The following is a 21,142-nucleotide window of genomic DNA, read 5'->3' as shown; positions in this document are numbered from 1 at the left end:
GGTTTTCATTTTTTTTACAAATAAATATGTGAAAAGTGTGGGGTACATTTGTATTCAGCCCCCCTGAGTCAATACTTTGTAGAACCTCCTTTCACTGCATTTACAGCTGCAAGTCTTTTTGGGGATGTCTCTACCAGCTTTGTACATCTAGAGAGGGACATTTTTGCCCATTCTTCTTTGAAAAATAGTTCAAGCTCTGTCAGATTGGATGGAGAGCGTCTGTGAACAGCAATTTTCTAGTCTTGTCGCAGATACTCAATTGGATTTAGGTCTGGACTTTGGGCCATTCTAACACATGAATATGCTTTGATCTAAACCATTCCATTGTAGCTCTGGCTGTATGTTTAGGGTCGTTGTCCTGCTGGAAGGTGAACCTCCACCACGGTCTCAAGTCTTTTCCAGACTCTAACAGGTTTTCTTCTAAGATTTCCCTGTATTTGGCTCCATCCATCTTCCCATCAACTCTGACCAGCTTCCCTGTCCCTGCTGAAGAAAAGCATCCCCACAATATGATGCTGCCACCACCGTGTTTCACGGTGGGGATGGTGTGTTCAGGGTGATGTGCAGTGTTAATTTTCTGCCACACATAGCGTTTTGCTTTTAGGCCAAAAAGTTAAATTTTGGTCTCATCTGACCAGAGCACCTTCTTCCACATGTTTGCTGTGTCCTCCACATGGCTTCTCACAAACTGCAAACAGAACTTCCTATGGCTTTCTTTCAACAATGTCCTCCAGAGTTACCATGGGCCTGTTGCTTATCTGATTAATGCTCTCCTTGCCCGGCCTGTCAGTTTAGGTGGACGGCCATGTCTTGGTAGGTTTGCAGTTGTGCCATACTCTTTCCATTTTCGGATGATGGATTGAACAGAGCTCCGTGAGATGTTCAAAGCTTGGGATATTTTTTTAAAACCTAACCCTGCTTTAAACTTCTCCACGACTTTATCCCTGACCTGTCTGGTGTGTTCTTTGGCCTCCATGATGCTGTTTGACTACTACGGTTCTCTAACAAACCTCTGAGGGCTTCACAGAACAGCTGTATTTATACTGAGATTAAATTACACACAGATGGACTCTATTTACTAATTAGGTGACTTCTGAAGGCAATTGGTTCCACTAGATTTTAGTTAGGGGTATCAGAATAAAGGGGGCTGAATACAAATGCATGCCAAACTTTTCAGATATTTATTTGAAAACATTTTGAAAACCATTTATCGTTTTCCTTCCACTTCACAATTATTTTCCACTTTGTGTTGGTCTATCACATAAAATCCCAATAAAATACATTTATGTTTTTAGTTGAAACATGACAAAATGTGGAAAACTTCAAGGGGTATGAATACTTTTTCAAGGCACTGTATAGCCCTAATCCAGGACTAAAATGTATGTGGAAGATATAAATAAAGGAAACCTGTATAAAAGCTACTTTTGCTGACCTAAAAATGCTAGCTGGCTCTCTCAGACTTTGGTACTTTAAAGTGACCCTGTCATTCATTTATATGCTGCTCAAAGCAGGGTGTATATATTTACCTTTCCAGCCACCTGTGTTGCTGAGCGGTGCTCCGATCCTGAGAAATAGTCCCCCGAAATCTGCTGGGAAACCAACATCTCCTAGAGTGTTGATCACTGGGGTCTCCCACATCTCTGACTGGTTTCTTCTGCTGTCTTCCATGTGGGAGAATGTTGACATGTCGGCAGTAGGGTTGCCACCTTCTCTTCAAGCCAAACCTGAACACTTTAGCAGCCGAGGACACCTTTGGGTGCCCCAAGGAGAGTAGTAATGCAGTGTTTGCTGCAGCAAAATGCGGGTGTGGCCAAATTGCTCTTGCTGACATCATCAACCTGCCCCCAGATAGTCGCTCACAGCTCGCAGATGGCAACAGATTTGAGTGTGACTATCTTTGTTACTTGGGGAGCCACAGCCTGGTCTGAATAATGTGTCCGGGTTTCAGTCCGCCCGAAACCCAGACACGTGATTTGAAACCCAGACTGTCCGGGTGAATCCCAGACAGGTGGCAACCCTAGTCTGCAGGCTTTAACTGCTTGCGGACCTCCCCGCGTACTTTTACTGTGGCAGGGTGGCCGCTCTGTGCTGGATCACATACCCAGGACTGTTATTAGAAATCATGGGGCCCCATACATACTTCCTCCCTGTGGCCCCCCCAATTCCACCTCCAACCCCCCCGAGGTTCAATGGAACAGGAGCACTGACTTTATCCCCGGCACTGAAAAAAGTCCGTCCTCTGCTCCCACCTCCTAGGCCCCTCTGTTAACATGATGGGGCCTAGTGAAATGTATTTTAAGCCCTGGTACGCAAGTTGGAGCGGGGGTATGGCCAAGTAAAATAAATGAACAATAAAGCTGCCCCTGGCCCCCCTGTTTAGCCGATGAGGCCCGGGCCCAGTACAACAGGACCAGTTGTACTGCCTTATCAGCGGCCCTGCACATCCGGCACTTCCGGTTAGGGGACGTGTGCAAGCCGATCAGCGGATGCCAGGCAATGGATGTGCACCGCGCCTGCTGATCAGCAAGGAGAGACACAGAACAGAGCTGTGCCTATGTAAGCAAGGCAGAGCTCTGTTCTGTCAGCGGGGAAGTGATATGTTTTGTACTATATCACAGAGCAAAGCAGGTAATAAAATCTATCACTTCCCTTAGTAAATGCACCTCACATAGTATACACAAATACTGGCTAGGCACACGTTTAACCATTTGATCGCCCTAGCTATTTAACCCCTTCCCAGCCAGTGTCATTAGTACAGTGACAGTGAATATTTTTAGCACTGGTCCCTGTATTAGCGTCATTGGTTACTACAAAGTGTCAGTTAGTGTCGAAATGTCTGCCGCAATATCGCAGTCCTACTATAAGTCGCTGATCGCCTCCATTACTAATATAATTAAAAAAAAAAAAATTCCAGTATATATCCCATAGTTTGTAGACGCTATCATTTTTGCGCAAACCAATCAATATACGCTTCTTGGGATTTTTTTTACCAAAAATATGTAGCAGAATACATATTGGTCTAAGTTTGTGAAGAAATTAGATTTTTTTACATTTTTTTTATTGGATATGTTTTATAGTAGAAAGTAATATACATATATATATATATATGTTTGTACTCGGAGACTCTTGTGAATATTTAAGGTAAGGTAACGGAAGGAAAGCAGGAAAGTGACCTGGTGTGTGCCAAGGTCACAAGGTCAGTATTCCTAATAGGGAGCATGCCCAAGAAGTAAAATAAAGGGAACGGCTGGGAGGGCTAACACGAAAAGGACGTTGAAGGAAAGGAAGGATTAGGGGCTGGCCTATAAAGGCGAGACTCCTCCCACAAAATCAGGCTGGCCTGTGGCCTGCCTTTATATATATATATATATATATATATATATATATATATACACATATATATATACACACATATATGCATATATATATATATATATATATATATATATATATATATATATATATATATATATATATATATCTATATAAAAAACATTTTTTTTTTATCGATGGGCGCAAAAAATAAAAACCCAGTGGTGATCCAATACCACCAAAAGAAAGCTCTATTTGTTGGGTAAAAAAAGACATAAATTGTATTTGACTACAGTGTTGCATGACTGCGTAATTGTCAGTTGAAATAACGCAGTGCCGTTATCGCAAAAAAAATGGCCTGCTCATGAAGGGGGGTAAATCTTCCAGGGGGCAGGTGGTTAACCAAGTTTCAAGTTCAGAGATTGAAACCGTTAAAAATATTGTATTCCCAGCAGACTTAGGTGCACTATTTCTCAGGATCAGAGCGGCATTCAGTAGCATTAAGAAAGTTAAGTACAGTATGTGTTTGGGCAAAATAGAAATTCATGACCGAGAGACAGAGTGTAAAACAAAATGTTGCTTATCCACTCGCCCAGTTAAATTTATGTACATTTGTTCTGTGCAAATGGGGCAATAAATGAATATTATTAGGCTATTCCTTGTGCTGGCCAAATGTTTTTCATTGATTTAAAGCAGAACATACTGCATTTTGCCCTCTAGATGGCACTAAGTATTGTAATAGTGATAGTAATAGTAAGTAATAGTGTTGAAAATTGTTTTTTTTTTACTGTATAAATAGATATACAATTTCTGTTTTACAAATGAACATCTACAGTCGAAACCCAGGCAAAAAAACCCTTAGTTTAGGGCTCTTTCAACCTATATCCATTCTGCTGCATTGGGCAGCCTTGCCCAAAGCAGTCCTAATGCATAAACAAGGCAATTTGCCTTGAGCCCTATGAGTTCAGTTCACACCGTTGCGTTACAGTCACATAGGGGAAGATTTACTAAAACTGGAGAACTCAGAATCTGGTGCAGCTGTGCATGATAGCCAATCGGCTTGTAACTTATTCAGCTTATTCAATTAGACTTTGACAATAAACCTGGAAGCTGATTGGTTTCTGTGCAGAGCTGCACCAGATTTTGCACTCTCCATTTTTAGTAAGTTTCCCCCTTTGTGACATATCAATAAAGTCGAAAAAGTAAACAGTGCAATGCGTTATTTGTGGCACATCAGCACTGCTCCCTTTACATACCAGTGGCCACTTATGTGAACAAATTCCTAGATATATTATTCAACAGCCACAGAGAGTGAAACTCCACTCTGAACGCATCAAAAGCCTTTGCCAATGCAGATATTACCTTGTAAAAGTAGTGGTGACATCATCACTGTATGGCCTGTGCAGAGAGCAGTGCTGTGGGAGGGACCCAGTAGGCTCCACCCACTACAGGCTGTCTGCAGAAAAGTAGGGGAAGGGGGCGGATACAAGACCAACTAACCTGCACAAGGAGAGAGAGCAGCAGTGAGCGGTCTTTATTACAGGAAGCTCCTGCACAGAGGGAAAGTCTCACAGTGGATTACTGCACAGATCTGGAAGAAATACACAAAGCACACCAAGATTCCAGTAGCAATACACGTTGCTTTTGTATTTAGACAATATTTACTTATCCTGCAGTTCAGTTGTAATACATGGGAAAGGATTCCTTGAGCACTATGGGTTAGCTAAAGAGAGACTTTTTACACTTTTTTTAGTAGCTCCAATTAAGGAGCTTTGGTGAAATATCAGGGGTCTACACAGGGGCATTCTGCACCACATTGGGTGATTAGGGTGTGCCCATGCACACCTGGCACACCCCGTGCGTACGCCTATGCTGAATTCACAGAAGGATCCATCCAAACAGAGAGGAGTTACTTCATTCACTTGTGTGGGTAAATTATAACTTGCTCTATCAAGATCAATGTCCGTTTGTACAATAAAGAATGGAATGTCCATTAGGAGTGTCAGCCCATGCCAATGCATGACAACTCACCTGCCCAAAGCAGGTAAAAAAATGGCTTGAAAACAGAGATCTATAGGTGTGGAGCCAACCTAAAAGTCAACAGGCATAAAAATCCTTTCTACCAAGAAAAAATAAACACATTAGACCGGTCTCCAACAAATAAGTGTGTCTCTTAATGAGATGCCAGATTTGATACATTTTGTTTAATTTATTAAAACCGAAGTGATTTTTTATTTTACTGAACGCCATCTCCATTTTATCGGGCTCGTCCAGGATTATTCATAGAAAATATAATGAAAGTGACAGCAGACACGGCTTTAGGAAAATGCAGTAACTAGCAACGTGTCACCCCAGATAAATAATCTCAGGTAACTATTCTCTGCGTACAACAAATTGTGTATTTTGTTAGTGTCTGCGCTGCGTGATAAATGCAGTCTCCGCTCTTCCCGCAAGTGCCATACATCACTTGGCCGTCATGAGACGCCGACGCAGCTAAGGCAATATTAAGAAATGTTGCACCTATTAAACATGGGGCATTGACATTTTATAACACATATTGATTTTATATAGTGCATTAAGCCTGGGTCGTCCTTATTAAGATGCTACATGCTGATAATATAGTGGGATATTCAAGTGTTAATTTATCTTTTGAAAATCATACAATATTGTGTTCTTTCTTCATTGTAACTTTGGGCGATGTTAACACATTTCTGTTAAAGCAATGATATGGGCAAAATCAAAAAATGACATATTATGCAGTCTGCCTCTAGTATTAACACAACTGTCTCCACGTCATATAGTTTTATTACCTGTTGATCCTTCCAGTTGATCTGTTATTTTTCTACTCTTTGTTTTGCAGTGAAATCACCGCAGTGTAGGCAGGTGCAGTCTACTTTCTCCACTGCAGATGGCGCTTATCCGCATCAGCATTGCAGGGGCAGAGGAAGTCAGGGGGAACATAGTTCCTCTATGGTTTCCAAGGACACTGGAGAAGCTATGCGATTGGATGCTGCCACCTCATTTTAAGGCCCTGGCTCCCAGGCTTGGTGCGCATTTCGCACATGGGTAGTGAAGGGACAGGTCATCTGTCTGAAAGGGACAGTGACTAGCGACAGGGAGAGGTTCCAGTCGAACAGGGAAATGATAGGGACATTCCTCCCTTCTGGAGATCTCCCCATTTGGGCTCAAACCGGCCAGGCCACATTCCACCCCTCAAGACAGACACTGTGGACACATCTGAGACTTGCACTGCTACACATTGCTGATATTTCTGTTACAGTTACATAGTCAGTAAGGTTGAAAAAAGACACCGGTCCATCCAGGTCAACCTGGGCTGTGTGAGTGTGCTTGTGTTTATGTCAATAGTACATTGTATATCCCTGTATGTTGTGATCGTTAAGGTGGCCATATAATAGTTTTTTAAAACTATCAACGCTCCCTGCTGATACCACTGCTTGTGGAAGAGAATTCCACAACCTTACCACTCTGACAGTAAAGAACCCTCTATGCAGTTTAAGGTTAAACTGCTTCTCTTTCAATTTCAGTGAATGGTCGCCTGTCTTCTAAAATTCCCTTTGACTGAAATGTTTTTTCCCTATGCCTGGGTCACCAGTACGGTATTTGTACATCACTATCATATCCCCTCTCAAGCTTCCCCTCTCCAGAGAGAATAAGTTCAATGCTTGTAGTCTTTCCCCATAGCTGAGATCCTCTAGTCCATGGGTACTCAACCTGTGGCCCTCCAGCTGTTGCGGAACTACAAGTCCCATCATGTCTCAGCCTTTGAAAGTCATGCTTGTAACTGTTAGCCTTGCCATGCCCCATGGGACTTATAGTTCCGCAACAGCTGGAGGACCACATGTTGAGCACCCATGCTCTAGTCCCTTTATTAGCTTTGTTGCCCTTCTCTGGACTCTCTCAAGTTCCAGCCAAATCTTCTTGAGGACTGGTGCCCAGAACTGGATGGCATATTGAAGATGCGGCCGGACCAGAGTCTTGTAGAGTGGGAGAAGTATCATTTTATCTCTGGAGTGAATCCCCTTTTTTAATGCCAATATTCTGTTGGTTTGCTTGCAGCATCTTGGCATTGCATGCCATTGTTCAGCCTTTCATCTTCTAAGACCCCAGATCGTTTTCCATCCTAGTTCATATTTGTAGCACCCAAATGTATTACTTTAAATTTTTCAACATTAAGCCTCATTTGCCATGTAGTTGCCCAACCCGTTATTTAATTTAGGTCTTCTTGTAAGGTTTCCACATCCTGCGCAGAAACTGTGAGTGTTCCCGGTCGGGTGTCTTCTCACCAGGTTTGAGAATTTCTGGATTCTGCATTAACACAAGTTCTGCAATCTGACTCTGTGTGTTTACTGCCGCCACACCACATCTGCACCTCCCCACAAGTAGTCTTCATTTAGGTGAGAACAGTATAGAGATGGCAGCAAGATTTGGAGTACAAGAACTTAGGTCAAGCCCATAAACAATAACAATTATCAATAGTGTTCATGTTAACTCTCATGGTTAAACCCAAAAATAATGGACCATGATATGCTGGACCACAAAGGGAGAGATCCCTCTGTCTTAGGTACCACTGGATCAGACACCAAGGAGTTCTGGATGAAAGCAACAATATACCAATTGCCCATCATACAACAAATTCGGTGGGGAACCATAAACTTGTAGTAAATAGTATACATGCTTGGGAATGCTTGTTATTGCCAATACACATGGCACTGGTTACCACTGTTTATGTGTGGCCAACCCAGTGGTTGTTATACCATTTACTACATGTCTGTGGTTCCACACTGAATTTGCATATGTTGGTCAGTTTTTATACTTAAATTAAGGTGACCAAATGTCTTCAGTTTCCAGGGACAGTCCTCACTATCAGGAGGCCAGATAAAAGGTGTCTCTAATTGTAACCTCTGTTAAAAAAAAAGTGAAGTTTCTTGGAGCAGAGAGGTATTATGCATATCTGGAAACTTGCCGATTAGTGTAGGGCAGAGTTGTGTCAGCCCCAGTGGTGATCTAATATACTTCCTCTGAAGAGACGTGCCCCATCTCTATGGACACTGTCGGGGCTATGGGCAGTCTCAATACAGTGTCAGTATCAGGCCTCTATTCTGAGGCCTCTGTTTACTGTGACACATCATATTTAATATGGGCGCAGTTGGGGCTTTGTGTAGGTCAAAGCCAAAGTACCTGCTCGGGAGGGACTCCACACAATTTGGGTCGTGGCACTGTAGTACTTTTATAGTAACAGTTCAGTCTTTGTAAAACTAACAATGGTCGAACATTATGGCACCCTGGTGAACAAGATAATATCAATACAGCTCACTTTATTATGAATTATGGTAATGTTCCCAGAGGATGGCCTATGCTGGAGGCACACTGTACAATCACGCTGTACTGGTCTACTGAAAGGGATCCTCAGGAGGTTCTTCAGCACAAGATGATGTCCCACTGTCTCTACTCCCCAGGAACCTTTCCCTGCACTAAGCACTGTCTCTAACCAGCAGGTTCCTCTCCCGAACCTACCACTCACTACTACATGTGTCCAAATGATGCAGAATCCCCTTTTTAAAGGCTCCCTCATTAAGATGTCCACCTGGACTCTCATGGGAATTTGGCATTGAATCAGATACCTACCCAGAGAAGACTAACAGAGTCACTAAGGGGGTAATTTCCCTTAACAGACTCCCCCCTGCAGATTTAGCACCTACAGGAAAGAATGTCTGCACCTGCCTACATGTGGGCAGGGTTCCAAACCCTTGTCAGAATCAGGCCTCTGTTTATTCTAAATGGCACTGCTAGCACTGTGGGTACAGCTTAGTGTGTCTTGAGCCCTGCTCATCACCTGAGGGCCACATGCTCATAGTACTCAGCCAGATCAAGGAAATCCACCAGTGGCGGCCCGTCTATAGGGGGCGCAGAGGCACCGCCCCCCCCCCCCCAAGCTACTTATTAAAAAAATAAATAAAGTGTCCCTGTAAGTGTGTGTGTGCGTTAAGGGCACCGGACACAGGGGTGCTATTAGAGGAATGACGCATTTGCAAAAGTTTACAGTGTCCTTGGGGCTATGGGCTCTGCGCCCCAACACTCCACCTCTAGCATTAGGTTTTCTGTGGTTGTTATTGATTGGTGGGTCCATAGGGCAGGGGCTTTTATCGGACCCGTGGCGTCATTGGCTCGCATGCTGCCTGTCTCCTTCAGCAAGTGAGGGGAATCAGCAGAAGAAGAACGGTGGCAGGCTCAGGGCAGACAGGGAGCGATAGGTCTGTGCAGAGGCAGAGGCAGCAATCCATTCATCTCCCTCTGACAATGACAGGGACTCGGCAACCAGCAGTGCACAAGAGGGATCTTGCAGAAATCTCCAGGTATAGTACATGCTGCAGGGCCAGGACTGGAGGGGGGAGGGGGTGGGGCAGAAGGGGCACCCACTATGCTATTTGTACTGTGTCTTGGGTGACTCTACAGCAGCACAACGTTACTTCCCCTCTCTCCATGCATGTATACCTTCCCTATCACACCGATCCTCCTCCCCCTTCACTATCTCCTGTTTGCTCTCCCCTGGCATATATCTTCACTGCTCACATCCTGAAGTCTCCATCTCAGATCTGACAATTCTAATCACTGCCTGACACCCTTTCCATCCTAGATTACTCTTTATCTCTTCCAAACTGTTCAGCAGCTCAGTACATTCTCTGGTGACCATAGTAGGAATGAAATTAAAAAGGAATCATCTATTCTATGGTCACCTTAAATGAGTGCAGAGAATGTACTGAGCTGCTGAACAGTTTGGAAGAGATAACAAGTAATGTGGGATGGAAAGGGTGTCAGGCAGACAGTCAGAGTTTGGACCCCTAGAGAGGAATGCCCAGATCTGAGGCCACACTTGTAAAGAAGAACTCAGCAAAGGGATGGTGGGAACCCCTCATAATGGGCACAGCGGGTGTACAGATCCGAGAACTTAGCACAAGGATGGTGGAAAACTGCCATTCTGCTCCTTGACAGTGAGGTGTGAAGTTGCTGGTTCTTTAGCTCCTGTGCTTCCAGAGACCAGGGGCTAGAGTTGCTTCTCTGCCCCAGGAAGGATGCTGGATCCTGGGGGGACCCTGGCGGGGGCCCCCTGGATATGCCTTAGCCTGTGGAAGACACTGGGCCTGGGCCAAGGAGAGATGAGTCCCTGCCTGCCTTTAGATGGAGGATTGTTGAAACGCTGAAGCGGATTGAGAAATAAGAGGGGAAATTGGTAGCTTTGAAAGTTGAATTTAAGAAGAAAAAGTTGGTTTGTGCCAAAGTGTTCAGCAAGAAGAGACCGGCTCTGAGGCCTGAGTTGAAAGGCTTAGAACAAGCTGTGCGAAAGCAGAAAGAACTGGTGAGTTCTCTGAAGGAGAATAGTGGCATTTAAAGAGAAATATAGGAATGAGGAATGGTTTAGCCAAATGAGAAGAGGAGCCGCTTCCTGCATGGAAAGTGACCCAATCAGTGAGGAGATGCAGGTACCAACAGAGTCAGCAGAGAGTGATAAAGTGGGCCCAGAGGATGAGCATCTGCTGAGCCCTCAATGGCGGAGGCCTCTGTCCCTCTCCCTCTGCAGCAGCAATATGGAACAGCTGAGCAGGAGGTTGGGGGAAGTACTAGCATGCTTGAGTTTATCGCTAAGCTGGAATCCCCTTTGGATACGGCTTCCCCAGATGATGATGAGAAGATGGATACCGTTCCTAGCCCTGTGGTAGAGAGACCTGTGGAGAGAGCAAAATCCACCAAGAAGTCTGCAACAACTGGGGGGAAGTCTCATCTTACCGTCGGCCATGACATTGCAGAAGTAACAACACAACAAGCTGGAACAGTGTGTGTGTGAAAGATGGTGGTGTGAACTTTAATGACAATGGGCTTGCTGAGGGTTGTAGTGCTACGGGCAATCAGCCCAGACCCATAGACAATGTAAAGCATGCAATGCAGTCTGAATTACCTGCTGAAAACAAAGCTTCAAATGAAATTGGTGAAAGTAACTGTCAGCTTTTGGGGAAGGGTCTGCAAAGAGGAGCGCCATGGACAATACAGTGACTTTGCCTGGACCAGAAACAGCGGCTGTTCCTGAGAATGGTTGAGGAGATGCTGGGAGTAGTAGTGCTACAACTCTCTAGGAGTCTGCAGTGGACAGGACTGTGCTTGAACCCAGGAAAGAAGCTGCATGTTCAGAGCAGAGGAAGAGGGCGGGTCTCACCTCTGTTGATCCAAAGACTGCTATCCCAGCTGAATCAGACTTTCTGTGAGCTGGTTTGATTGTGTCTAAGCACAAAACTGCAATTTTTTGTATCTGTAAGGTTTGCCTTTGGCAAATAAGTTTGGGGTCCTGTCAGATGATGATGATGAATGGGACTCATTGAGTTCAGCATCCTCTATGAATAATGAGTGTCAGGCTGCAATGAAGCACGCTGGTTCTCCAGGGAGAGGGAGTAGTCAGGCTAAGAAACGGCTGCCTCAACTACCCTAATGGCAGTTCCCACTCCGTTAAAAGTGGCAACCATTAATGTTGCCAGCTTAAGATCAGTAAGTGCTCCTCATATGGCCTTATTTTTGCTCAGCGAGTTTGATGCTGCCATTTTGTTTTTGCAAGAGACCCATCTGAGTAGTCTGCCATTATACATCTGGCAAAGAAGGAGTCTAGACGTGGTCCCTCATTTTGGTCTCTTGCGGCCGAGCCTTACAGCGGGGTTGCGGTCCTTTGTTCTAGTATGGTAACGTTCCGGCGGGTAATTGAGGTAGTGATTGGGAGATGCATGGTCTTGGACATCTCTGTGAGGGGGCAGGACCTGCACCTGATTAACATCTATGGTCCCCAAACGAAATGGGACAGGAAATGCCTTTTTACAAAGGTTAAGCCTTTTCTTTTTTCGGCCTAGCAGGTTATCTTTGAAGGTGATTTGAACACCATTTCTAGGTCTAAAGACAGGAGAGGTTTCAGAGATAAGCTGGGCTATGACAGCCTTTTTCTCAATGCGATAGTTAGGGAAGCAGGTCTGGTAGATGTGCACATTAAACGCTGCCCAGACAGCACAGGTGTTCACTTTTCAGCAAGGTAGTAGTCAGAGTAGGATAGATAGTTTTTTTTTTAAAGGGATACTCTGCTTTTTCAGCACCTGTGTGTCGGGCAGTGGAGTTTTCTGATCACTGTATTCTATCTGTGACTCTGAATCCCTCAGATATGCCACCTAGGGGGAGGGGTATCTGGAGATTGAATTCGGCCCTCCTGGAAGACAAGAGAGTAAGACAATCCTTTGAGGATTTTTTTCAAGCACAGGTAACTATCCTAGACTTTTGCAAAAGTAAGTCAGAATGGTGGGAGCTTGTAAAACAGTGGACTGTTGGGCTTTTCAAGGCCATGGGAAGAAGGAAGCAGCAAGATAAGTATATCACCTACCAGCGTTTGCGGAGGAAACTTGACCATCTTGTTTTGAATGGAGGAGATTCTGTGGCAATCTCTGAGGAGAAGCTCCTCCTTAGGAGACATCAATATGACCGGCACGCCTCTTTGGTTCAGGAGAGGGATTACGGGAAATACCATTCGCCTGACCCTTACCAGAACTATAAACAGAGCATAGCAGTTAAGATGGTCAATGGCCTGAAGGACAGTACGGGCTCTATGACGAAGTCTAGGTCAGCGATCCTGGAGGTTGTCAGGTCATACTATGCCAATCTCCTGGGAGGAAGGAACCTTGATCGGACAAGGATGTTGGATTTTTTGGACTCTACACCAAGTCTGGAAAGTAATGTTCCTTTGAATTTGACGGATGAAATCACTGCAGATGAGGTAATCCAGGCTATTGATAAACTAGCCATCAAGAAAACGCCAGGGCCAGATGGTTTGACAGGCGAATTTTATAAATGTTTTAGAACAATCCTGGCTCCCTACCTTTTTTAATGGCTGTTTGTATGAGGGTTCTCTCCCTCCATGAGTCTTCTTAATGTTCGATAGAAAGATACTGGCAAAGATTTTCTTCTGGCGATTATCACCAGTGGCAGGCAGTTTGTTATCCCACCACCAGCACTGCTCGGTCCAGGGTAGAAGCACTTTCTCAGCAGTGTTAGCTGTCCGGGAGGCCTTTGTAGCGTTGTAGGTCTGCTGGTTGGGTTACATTTTTGCTGACATTGGATCAGGCTAAGGCCTTTTATCGGGTTTATCTTGAGTGCTTATGGCTCCTCCTTGGCAAATATGGCCTGGAGGGGGGTTTCATTGATTGGCTCAAGATTTTGTACAAAGGGGCTGAATGCTTTCCTCTGGTTAATGGTTGGGTCGGGCAGCCCTTTGTGGTTGGCTTGGGTGTGTGTCAGGGGTGTCCATTGAGTCCTCTGCTATATGTGTTTGCAATCGACCCCTTCATTAAAAGGCTAGAGAGTGGACCATTTTGTGGGGTACCTTTGGGCTTCGCTGGTGAGCCTCCTTTGAAGGTTGTGGCCTATGCTGATGATGTTTCTGTTTTTGTCTCTGGGACTGGGGAGGCGCAGGAGGTGGTCTCAGTTATAAGGCAGTATACAAAGGCATCAGACTCAAAGGTCCACCAGGACAAGTGTGAAGCTTTCTGGATGGGCGTGGAAGGTGAGTGATTTGTTCTCCCGGATGACTTCCCGGAGCCCCAACAAAAAATTTGAATTCTAGGCATTGAATTTGGCCCAGGTGACTATGGTCATGCAAATTGGGTGAACAGGCTGAAGAATGCCGATGTCAAGGTGGCAAGCTGGACAGGTTGGCGGCTTTCCTTGAGGGAAAAGGTTGATCTGATCAAGACTTACCTGATTGCGATTTTTCTGTATGTCAGTTTTGTTTGCGTTTTGCCAGTTCCTCTCTATTCCAGGGTCTATAGTTGTTTCTTTCAGCTGTTATGGGGGAACAAAATAAACCTTGTCAAAAGGAATGTGACTTACCTTCCTAGGCAGGAGGGTGGTCTAGGGATGATCAACCCTGTTGTCTTTTTCTCTCTGATGTTTGTGAAGTACAATCTTGGTAACATGTTGACAGAGAGACCGTCTGGGTGGATGGGTATTTTCCAGTCCTGGTTTAGGTCCTTTCTGCGAGACTATGAAAATGGTGGGCCAGTGAAAAGCCTGGGGGGCAAGCATGATAAGCTCCTGGCTTATGTTGCCCTGTGTTTTAAAATGCTTTGGCAGTGGCAAGTATCAGCAGGAGAAGTCAGATCTCTTCCAAGGAAACTTCTTGAGAAGCGGATCGTGAGCTCTGCTTTTTGCGAGCCACTGGCCTTAAGGGCTTGCCCAAGCCTGGTTTTGGGGGTGGGTTTGCGATTGATTAATTTGGAGAGAATCCCAATGACTTTTAGGGATTAGGCTTGGCTTGCCTTTCATGGAGAACTATATGTGAAGGGCAACTTGAAGTTTCTTTCCACGAGTGATCGGGGCTGCCTGACAGTGGAGTGTGGAGGAGTTGCTGGCTCTTTCGTAGGGATTATGTTGTGCGCAATTTGGTTTGCACCATTTATTATGTTCTTGTTTTTTTGTTTTGTATAGTCATATTCAATTATCTTGTAAATATGTATTATTTATTTATTGTGGTTTTATTGTATATAAGTTGTTGCTTGTAAGATTTTTTAATAAACAAAATTAACTCCTCATAATGAGCACGGTAGGTGTACAGACCCGGGAATTTGGCACAGGGATGGTGGGAACCCCTTATAATAGGCAGTGAGGCTACAATTGATGGGCACAGTTTTACCTAACAGTAATGATACATAATCACCTGATTAATTTACAGCCCTGCATTACTAACAGTTTAATTATTCAGTTTGCGCCCCCCCCAAAAAAATTTGAGCATCAGCCGCCACTGAAATCCACCATAGGCCCCGCAGGAATGGGTTAAGAAATGGACGTGCTCTTCCTTTACACAACAGAACTTGAGTGGCCTCATAAAGTCTTGACAACAAGCTCTAAACGTTATACCAAAACGAGGGAAAAATAAGAAGAAAAGAAGGTGTTAGTTATGTGGTTCCAAATGAGGGTTGGTCCCTCAAAATGAAAGACAGTTGACAGCTGTGCTTTTATGATAAATTTGAATGTTGGTCTTTTCATCCAGCATCAGTACATGACAGAGGCATAACTAGACCCTTCAGTGCAAGAAACCATGATGGCCCCCCCTGGACCCCAGCCAGGGCCCTTCTCTCCAGGCCCGGGGCCCTTCGCACTGATCCCAAGGTCCTTTACTCCCATCGCGAGACCCTTTATTACGGTCCTGCAGCAAGGCACTTTCACATGTTCAGCAGAGGCCCCCCTTCCTGCCATCTTGGGGCCCCCCCCCCCCCCACGGTGGCTGAACGCCGGGGCCCGGTCGCAGGTGCGTCCTTTGTGACCCTGGTAATTCTGCCACTGGTGTTAGTAGTTTTTTAATTTTTTTTATTTTATTTTTTTGTAATTTTTTGTCACTTTATTTTATTTATCCACTTTTAAGTACACAATGGGACCAGAGCATATATGTAAAATGAAAATGTACTGAAAGTGAAGCAATATATTTTTTCACTTCTGGGGGGTAAGGGGCTATAGTGGGGTTGTCAGGGGCTATAGTGAGGGTGTCAGGGGCTGTAGTGGTGGTGTCAGGGGCTGTAGTTTGGGGATCAGGGCCTATAGTGGAAGGCCAAGGGCTGTAGTGGGGTGAAGTCTATAGTACTGTACGGTAATCCCCTTACGTTTAGGCAGCAACTCTGGTCTGGTGGGCAACTCTGGGCTGACAGGCTGGCAACTCTGGGCTGACTGGCGGGAACTTTGCCTCTTCACTTGCAGCCTCTTCAGTGGTTCGTAAACCCAGTTCACTATGCTTCAGTTATGACTCTGTCCATTCATAAAAGAAAGGGCCAGTAAATTACATGTTTACCGACCCTTTCCATGTTCTCCATCCTGAAAGCATCCCCCGCAGCAGCTAGGAAAGGGGAGGAGGGAAGCCAGCAGCGCTGCGGGGGACGAGGGGGCGGCCAGGAGATTACACAGGGGCCCAAGGGCGGCAGGACCTGTATAGGACAGGCGGTGGGGGCAGCATTTAGAGGAACCGATCCCCTCTATTTTCCTCCTGCAGCCACTTAATGCCTGCGGGAGAGAGAGGAGGAGAAGTAGGCTTTCAGTGGCTGCAGGAGGAAAATGGAGGGTATCGGTTCCAATATATGTCGCCTCCTATCCAGGTGTACAGGGGAGCCATACCGGCCCCCTGGACCATGGGATCAGGTCTCAATTGCGACCCCTGCAACCCCTGTAATTACGCCCGGTACTTGACCTCACAAATGCTTTTGTGGCAACATGGGGAACCGACTCAATATTAAGGACCATGGTTCTGGAATGGGATGTCCAACAAAATCATATACTGTAGGTGTGATGTTTAGGGGTACACAGCGCTGTGTCCACTGTATGTATTATTACAATGCTTGATTTTTTTTCATCTTGAAGTGTAGCTTTAAAAATGAAATATTCAGTTCCATTAAATCTATTTATCTCGGCATTGGGAATAGATGACTATTTTCAAGCCTCAGGTCCTACAGCTGATTTTCTGTCTGCAAAAAAAAAAAAATAATGATTATAGCACCGATATAGAATTATCTCTTAACAATCAATGGCCTAAATAAATAAAAGGTTGGTTCAGCCAAAACACAGCTGAAATGTTTTCGGGAAGAGAGGTCATGAAAAATGACAGCGGAAATTAAAGATATTTTTCAGCTCACCTAATTTGACCGCCGGCCAGCGCCGTGTTCCTTAATTTAACATCAGGGCTCTCATTGTTGCCACTTTCCATGAGAGACTGAGCCATTCATTTTTATGGCCGGGCTCCATTCACCTGTTCGCAGCGGGCAAATTGTACGTCGAATATTATAAATGAGAGGCCGGCTCCAATATTGTGCCTCTATGCTGCTGTCTATTACTTGAATGTTTCTGCCAGAATATTTTTCTTCTAGAACACTTTTTGCACTTTGCACAGCAACAGTAGATGAATAATAACACCAGACATAATGTTTGGATGTGTTTCTTACAAATGTGTCTTGCAGAGAAGATTTTATTAAAAAGATTCTGTTACAGCTGGCTACTTTTTAAAGGCTTGTGTGTTATAAAAATGAAATGAGCCCATAATTCTCAATGACTTTTTCATAATTTTTACAACAGCTACAGTTTACATGACATAACGACACCATAGTATTCATGACTGCCAAGGTTGAAATCCCATTCCCAGTGTACGTGTGCTCCTCTGCAAGGTAGAGGCCCAGGTGCGTCAGTAACCCTTCCCCACCTTGGTGATTTTTTTTTTAATTTGACCTTTAAAGTGGTTGTATATCCATTCTGTGTGAATGACGGACAGAAACGAATGTTCCTTAGGCTATTTCTGTTCTGAACGAATGTTCTTTAATTAACCACTTGCGCACTGCCCACCGTACATTTACTGCGGCTGCTCTGTGCCAGATCACGTGCCTAGTATGTGATCTGACACTTCCGGGTCTGGGGCGCGTGCGTGCGCCACCGGCGACCCGCTTACGCTGTGTCATGACACACAGCAGGAGCCCAGCGGCGGGTACCGCGGACTCGATGTCCGCCAGCACCCGCCATTTAGACAGGACACAGGCAAAACGACAATCTGCCTATGTAAACAAGGCAGATTGCCATTCTGTCAGAAGGGAAGGCATTTATTCTGTGTTTCTGCAAAGCAGGAACACGGATCTTTGCCTTCCCCTAGTCAAAGCACCTCCCCCACAGTGAGTAAGCACAACCTAGGCACACAGTTAAAGTGATTGTAAAGTCTTGTTTTTTGTAGACATGTGCATTCGTTTTCGTCCGAATGCATTTTCGTCCGAATTTCAGGTATTTTCGTTATCGTTTTAACAAACGATAACGAAAGTGCAGGATCCAAAAAACGAAAGGTCCGACATAAACAAATGCTTTATTTTCTTTTTCGTTGCTACAACAGTTCGATATAGATAGGAGATTCGACATGATGATGACAATAACAATCTGTGTCCATCAAACCTGTGGTCGAATGTGCCTAACCTTAACTGTATTAGTCCAACATTATTCTACATAGAGAGAAAAGATTTGACATAGAGAGAAAAGATTCGACGTAGGGGAGAAAAGATTCGACGTAGGGGAGAAAAGATTCGACGTAGGGGAGAAAAGATTCGACGTAGGGGAGAAAAGATAAATAAAAATAATGATTAAGATGAATGTTATTGGCTGATTGTAACCAAAGAGGAGGAGCAGTAAAATAGCTAGAACTAAGTACACACGTAGTTTGACTTATGGTGTCTGTTGAAAGTTCTAAGAAGATTCGATGGAGCAGGTAAACTATACGGCTTCGTACAGTTTAGCTGCTCCGTTAAATCTTCTTTGAACATTCGACAGACACATAAGCCTTCAATGACAGATTAGATCTTAATTTGGATTTTCGGACTAATGCAATTTTTAACGAAAAACAAAATAAATAAAAACGAATTTCGGGAGTAACTAAATAAATTTATTTTTCGGACGAAAACGAAATTCCGAAACGAAATATTTAAGTGTGCACATGTCTATTTTTTTTTTTTTTTTTTTTATATCAAACACGTTATACTTACCTGCTCTGTGCAAAACCACCACACGGAGCAGCCCAGATCCTCCTCTTCTCGAGTCCCTCTTCACTACTCCTGGCCCCTCCCTCCTGTCGAGTGCCCCCACCGCAAGCAGATTGCTATGGGGAGCACCTGAGCCGAGCTGCAGCTTGGTGTGTCCATTCAGACACAAAGCTGCCGTTTGGCCCCGTCCCCTCTCTTTCCTAATTGACTGACTGACTTTGATTGACAGCAGCGGGAGCCAATGGCGCCGCTGCTGTGTCTCAGCCAATCAGGAGGGCCGAGGGACAACACTGGATAGAGTTGGGGCTCAGGTAAGTATTGGGGGGCTAAGGAGGCTGTTGCACACAGAAGGCTTTTTATCTTAATGCATAGAATGCATTAAGATAAAAAAAACCCTTCTGCCTTTACAACTCCTTTAACTCTTTGATCGCCCCTGATGTTAACCCCCTGTATTAATGTATTAATGCCAGCCAGTGGCATTAATACAGTGACAGTGCATATTTTTTTAGCACTGATCACTGTATTATTGTCACTGGTCCCCAAAAAGTGTCAGTTAGTGTCCAATTTGTCCACCACAATATCGTAGTCCTGCTATAAGTCGCTGATCGCCGCCATTACTAGTAAAAAAAATAAAATAAATAAAATATCCCATCGTTTGTAGATGCTATAACTTGTGCGTAAACCAATCAATATACGCTTATTAGGATTTTTTTACCAAAAATACATAGCAGAATACATGTTGGTCTAAAATGATAAAGAAATTAGATTTTTTTCTTGCATTTTTTTTCTAATGGGTATGTTTTACAGCAGAAAGTAAAAAATATTTTTTTTTTCAAAACTGTCGGTACTTTTTTGGTAATCGCGCAAAAAAAACAAAACACAGAAGTAAACAAATGCCACCAAAAGAAAGCTCTATATGTGGGGAAAAAAGGACATCAATTTTATTTGGATACAGTGTCGCACAACCGCGCAATTGTCAGTTAAAGTAATGCAGGGCCATATCGAAAAAAATGGCCTGGTCAGGAAGGGGGATAAATCTTACAGAAGTCAAGTGGTTAAAGTGGTTGTAAACCCTTCCATATACCCAGTGAAGTGACTGGCCTCAGGTGATACACAGAGATGAAACAAATCCTCCTACATAAGTTGTACCTGTTTATCTGCAGCCATTCAAAGTAAAGAATTTAGACCGCATTTCTCACCAAAAAAGTCAGAGGGCGGGGATCTGATGTCACAGACTGCACAGCAGGGAGCTGAGTGTAATCTGAGACCAGAGTGGAGGGAATATATACCACAGGGAGGCATGCCCAACTGAGGCTGTCAATCACATGCTGTGTGCTGGGAAGGGAATGGGCTTTCTCCCAGGATTGCTTGGTGTTGGCATAGACTGTCAAAAGTGACTCATGCAGATAGCAGAGGAAAGAGAGAGCAGACGGAAATCACACTAGGTGCTTTGGGTTGAGGCAAGTACACACTATAGAAGGATGTGCTTTATTCATTTTTTCATTTCATGGGTTTACAACCACTTTAATTTATGTATTTCTTTTAAACCTGTGCAGTGATCTAAACAACCTCCTGTACTTTGCCTTTTTGATAAACAACAGTCAGTCAGACAAAGTGAGGCTCAATACAGGCAGATTCTGTTTGTCTTTTAAGCTAACCCATAGTTCTCTGAGAATACTTTTCCACGTATAACGGCTGAACTCCAGAATAAGCAAATGTTGTCTAAATACAAGAGCCATTGTGTATTCTTCCCTGATTTTGTGTAAATCTCAGAACTGGATGGACAGAAATATAAACCGTTTGGCAGGTGAGACCGCTCCCTGATATTTATTTAGTCTATGTATTTGCTTGGCGTTCAGCTTTAACTGTCTTGCTGTGCCTTCTCATTGCAGTTGATGTCTCCAGCGTCCAGTAACAGCAGTGGTTCCCTTTCACCCTCCGCCTCTTCAGACTGTCTGGTTGCTCGCAGTGGGCCGGGGCGTAGCCATGTGGCTGCTTTGAGGACGCGTTTTGAGCTGGAGTACGCTTTGAATTCAAGAGCTTATGCTGGTTGGCCTCAGAGGTTAGTGACGTTGTATAGAGATCGAACTTATGATCTTCATTGTGTTGATATGGTAACAAAGGCGGCTGGTGCTAAATACTTCAGGGGGGACGGCAAACTAACGCCAGACAACACAAGGGGGGCGGCAGACGGTAAGGCGCAATCACCCACCCACCCCCTCCTCCAGTCCTAAGACTCCCTGGAC

General features: G+C 44.5%; 1 protein-coding gene across 1 annotated transcript in view; it reads left to right on the top strand.

The window, feature by feature from the left end:
• Window positions 1-21,142, top strand: part of TNNI3K (TNNI3 interacting kinase) — a 459,065-nt gene that overhangs the window by 374,760 nt on the left and 63,163 nt on the right. Inside the window, exon 23 of the mRNA XM_073592079.1 lies at window positions 20,789-20,958. Coding sequence (XP_073448180.1) covers window positions 20,789-20,958 — 170 coding nt within the window. The remainder of the gene's footprint in view (window positions 1-20,788; window positions 20,959-21,142) is intronic.

The sequence above is a fragment of the Aquarana catesbeiana genome, linkage group LG07 (genome assembly GCF_042186555.1).
Source record: "Aquarana catesbeiana isolate 2022-GZ linkage group LG07, ASM4218655v1, whole genome shotgun sequence".
NCBI lineage: Eukaryota > Metazoa > Chordata > Amphibia > Anura > Ranidae > Aquarana > Aquarana catesbeiana.
This window is presented reverse-complemented; position numbering and strand designations above follow the sequence as displayed.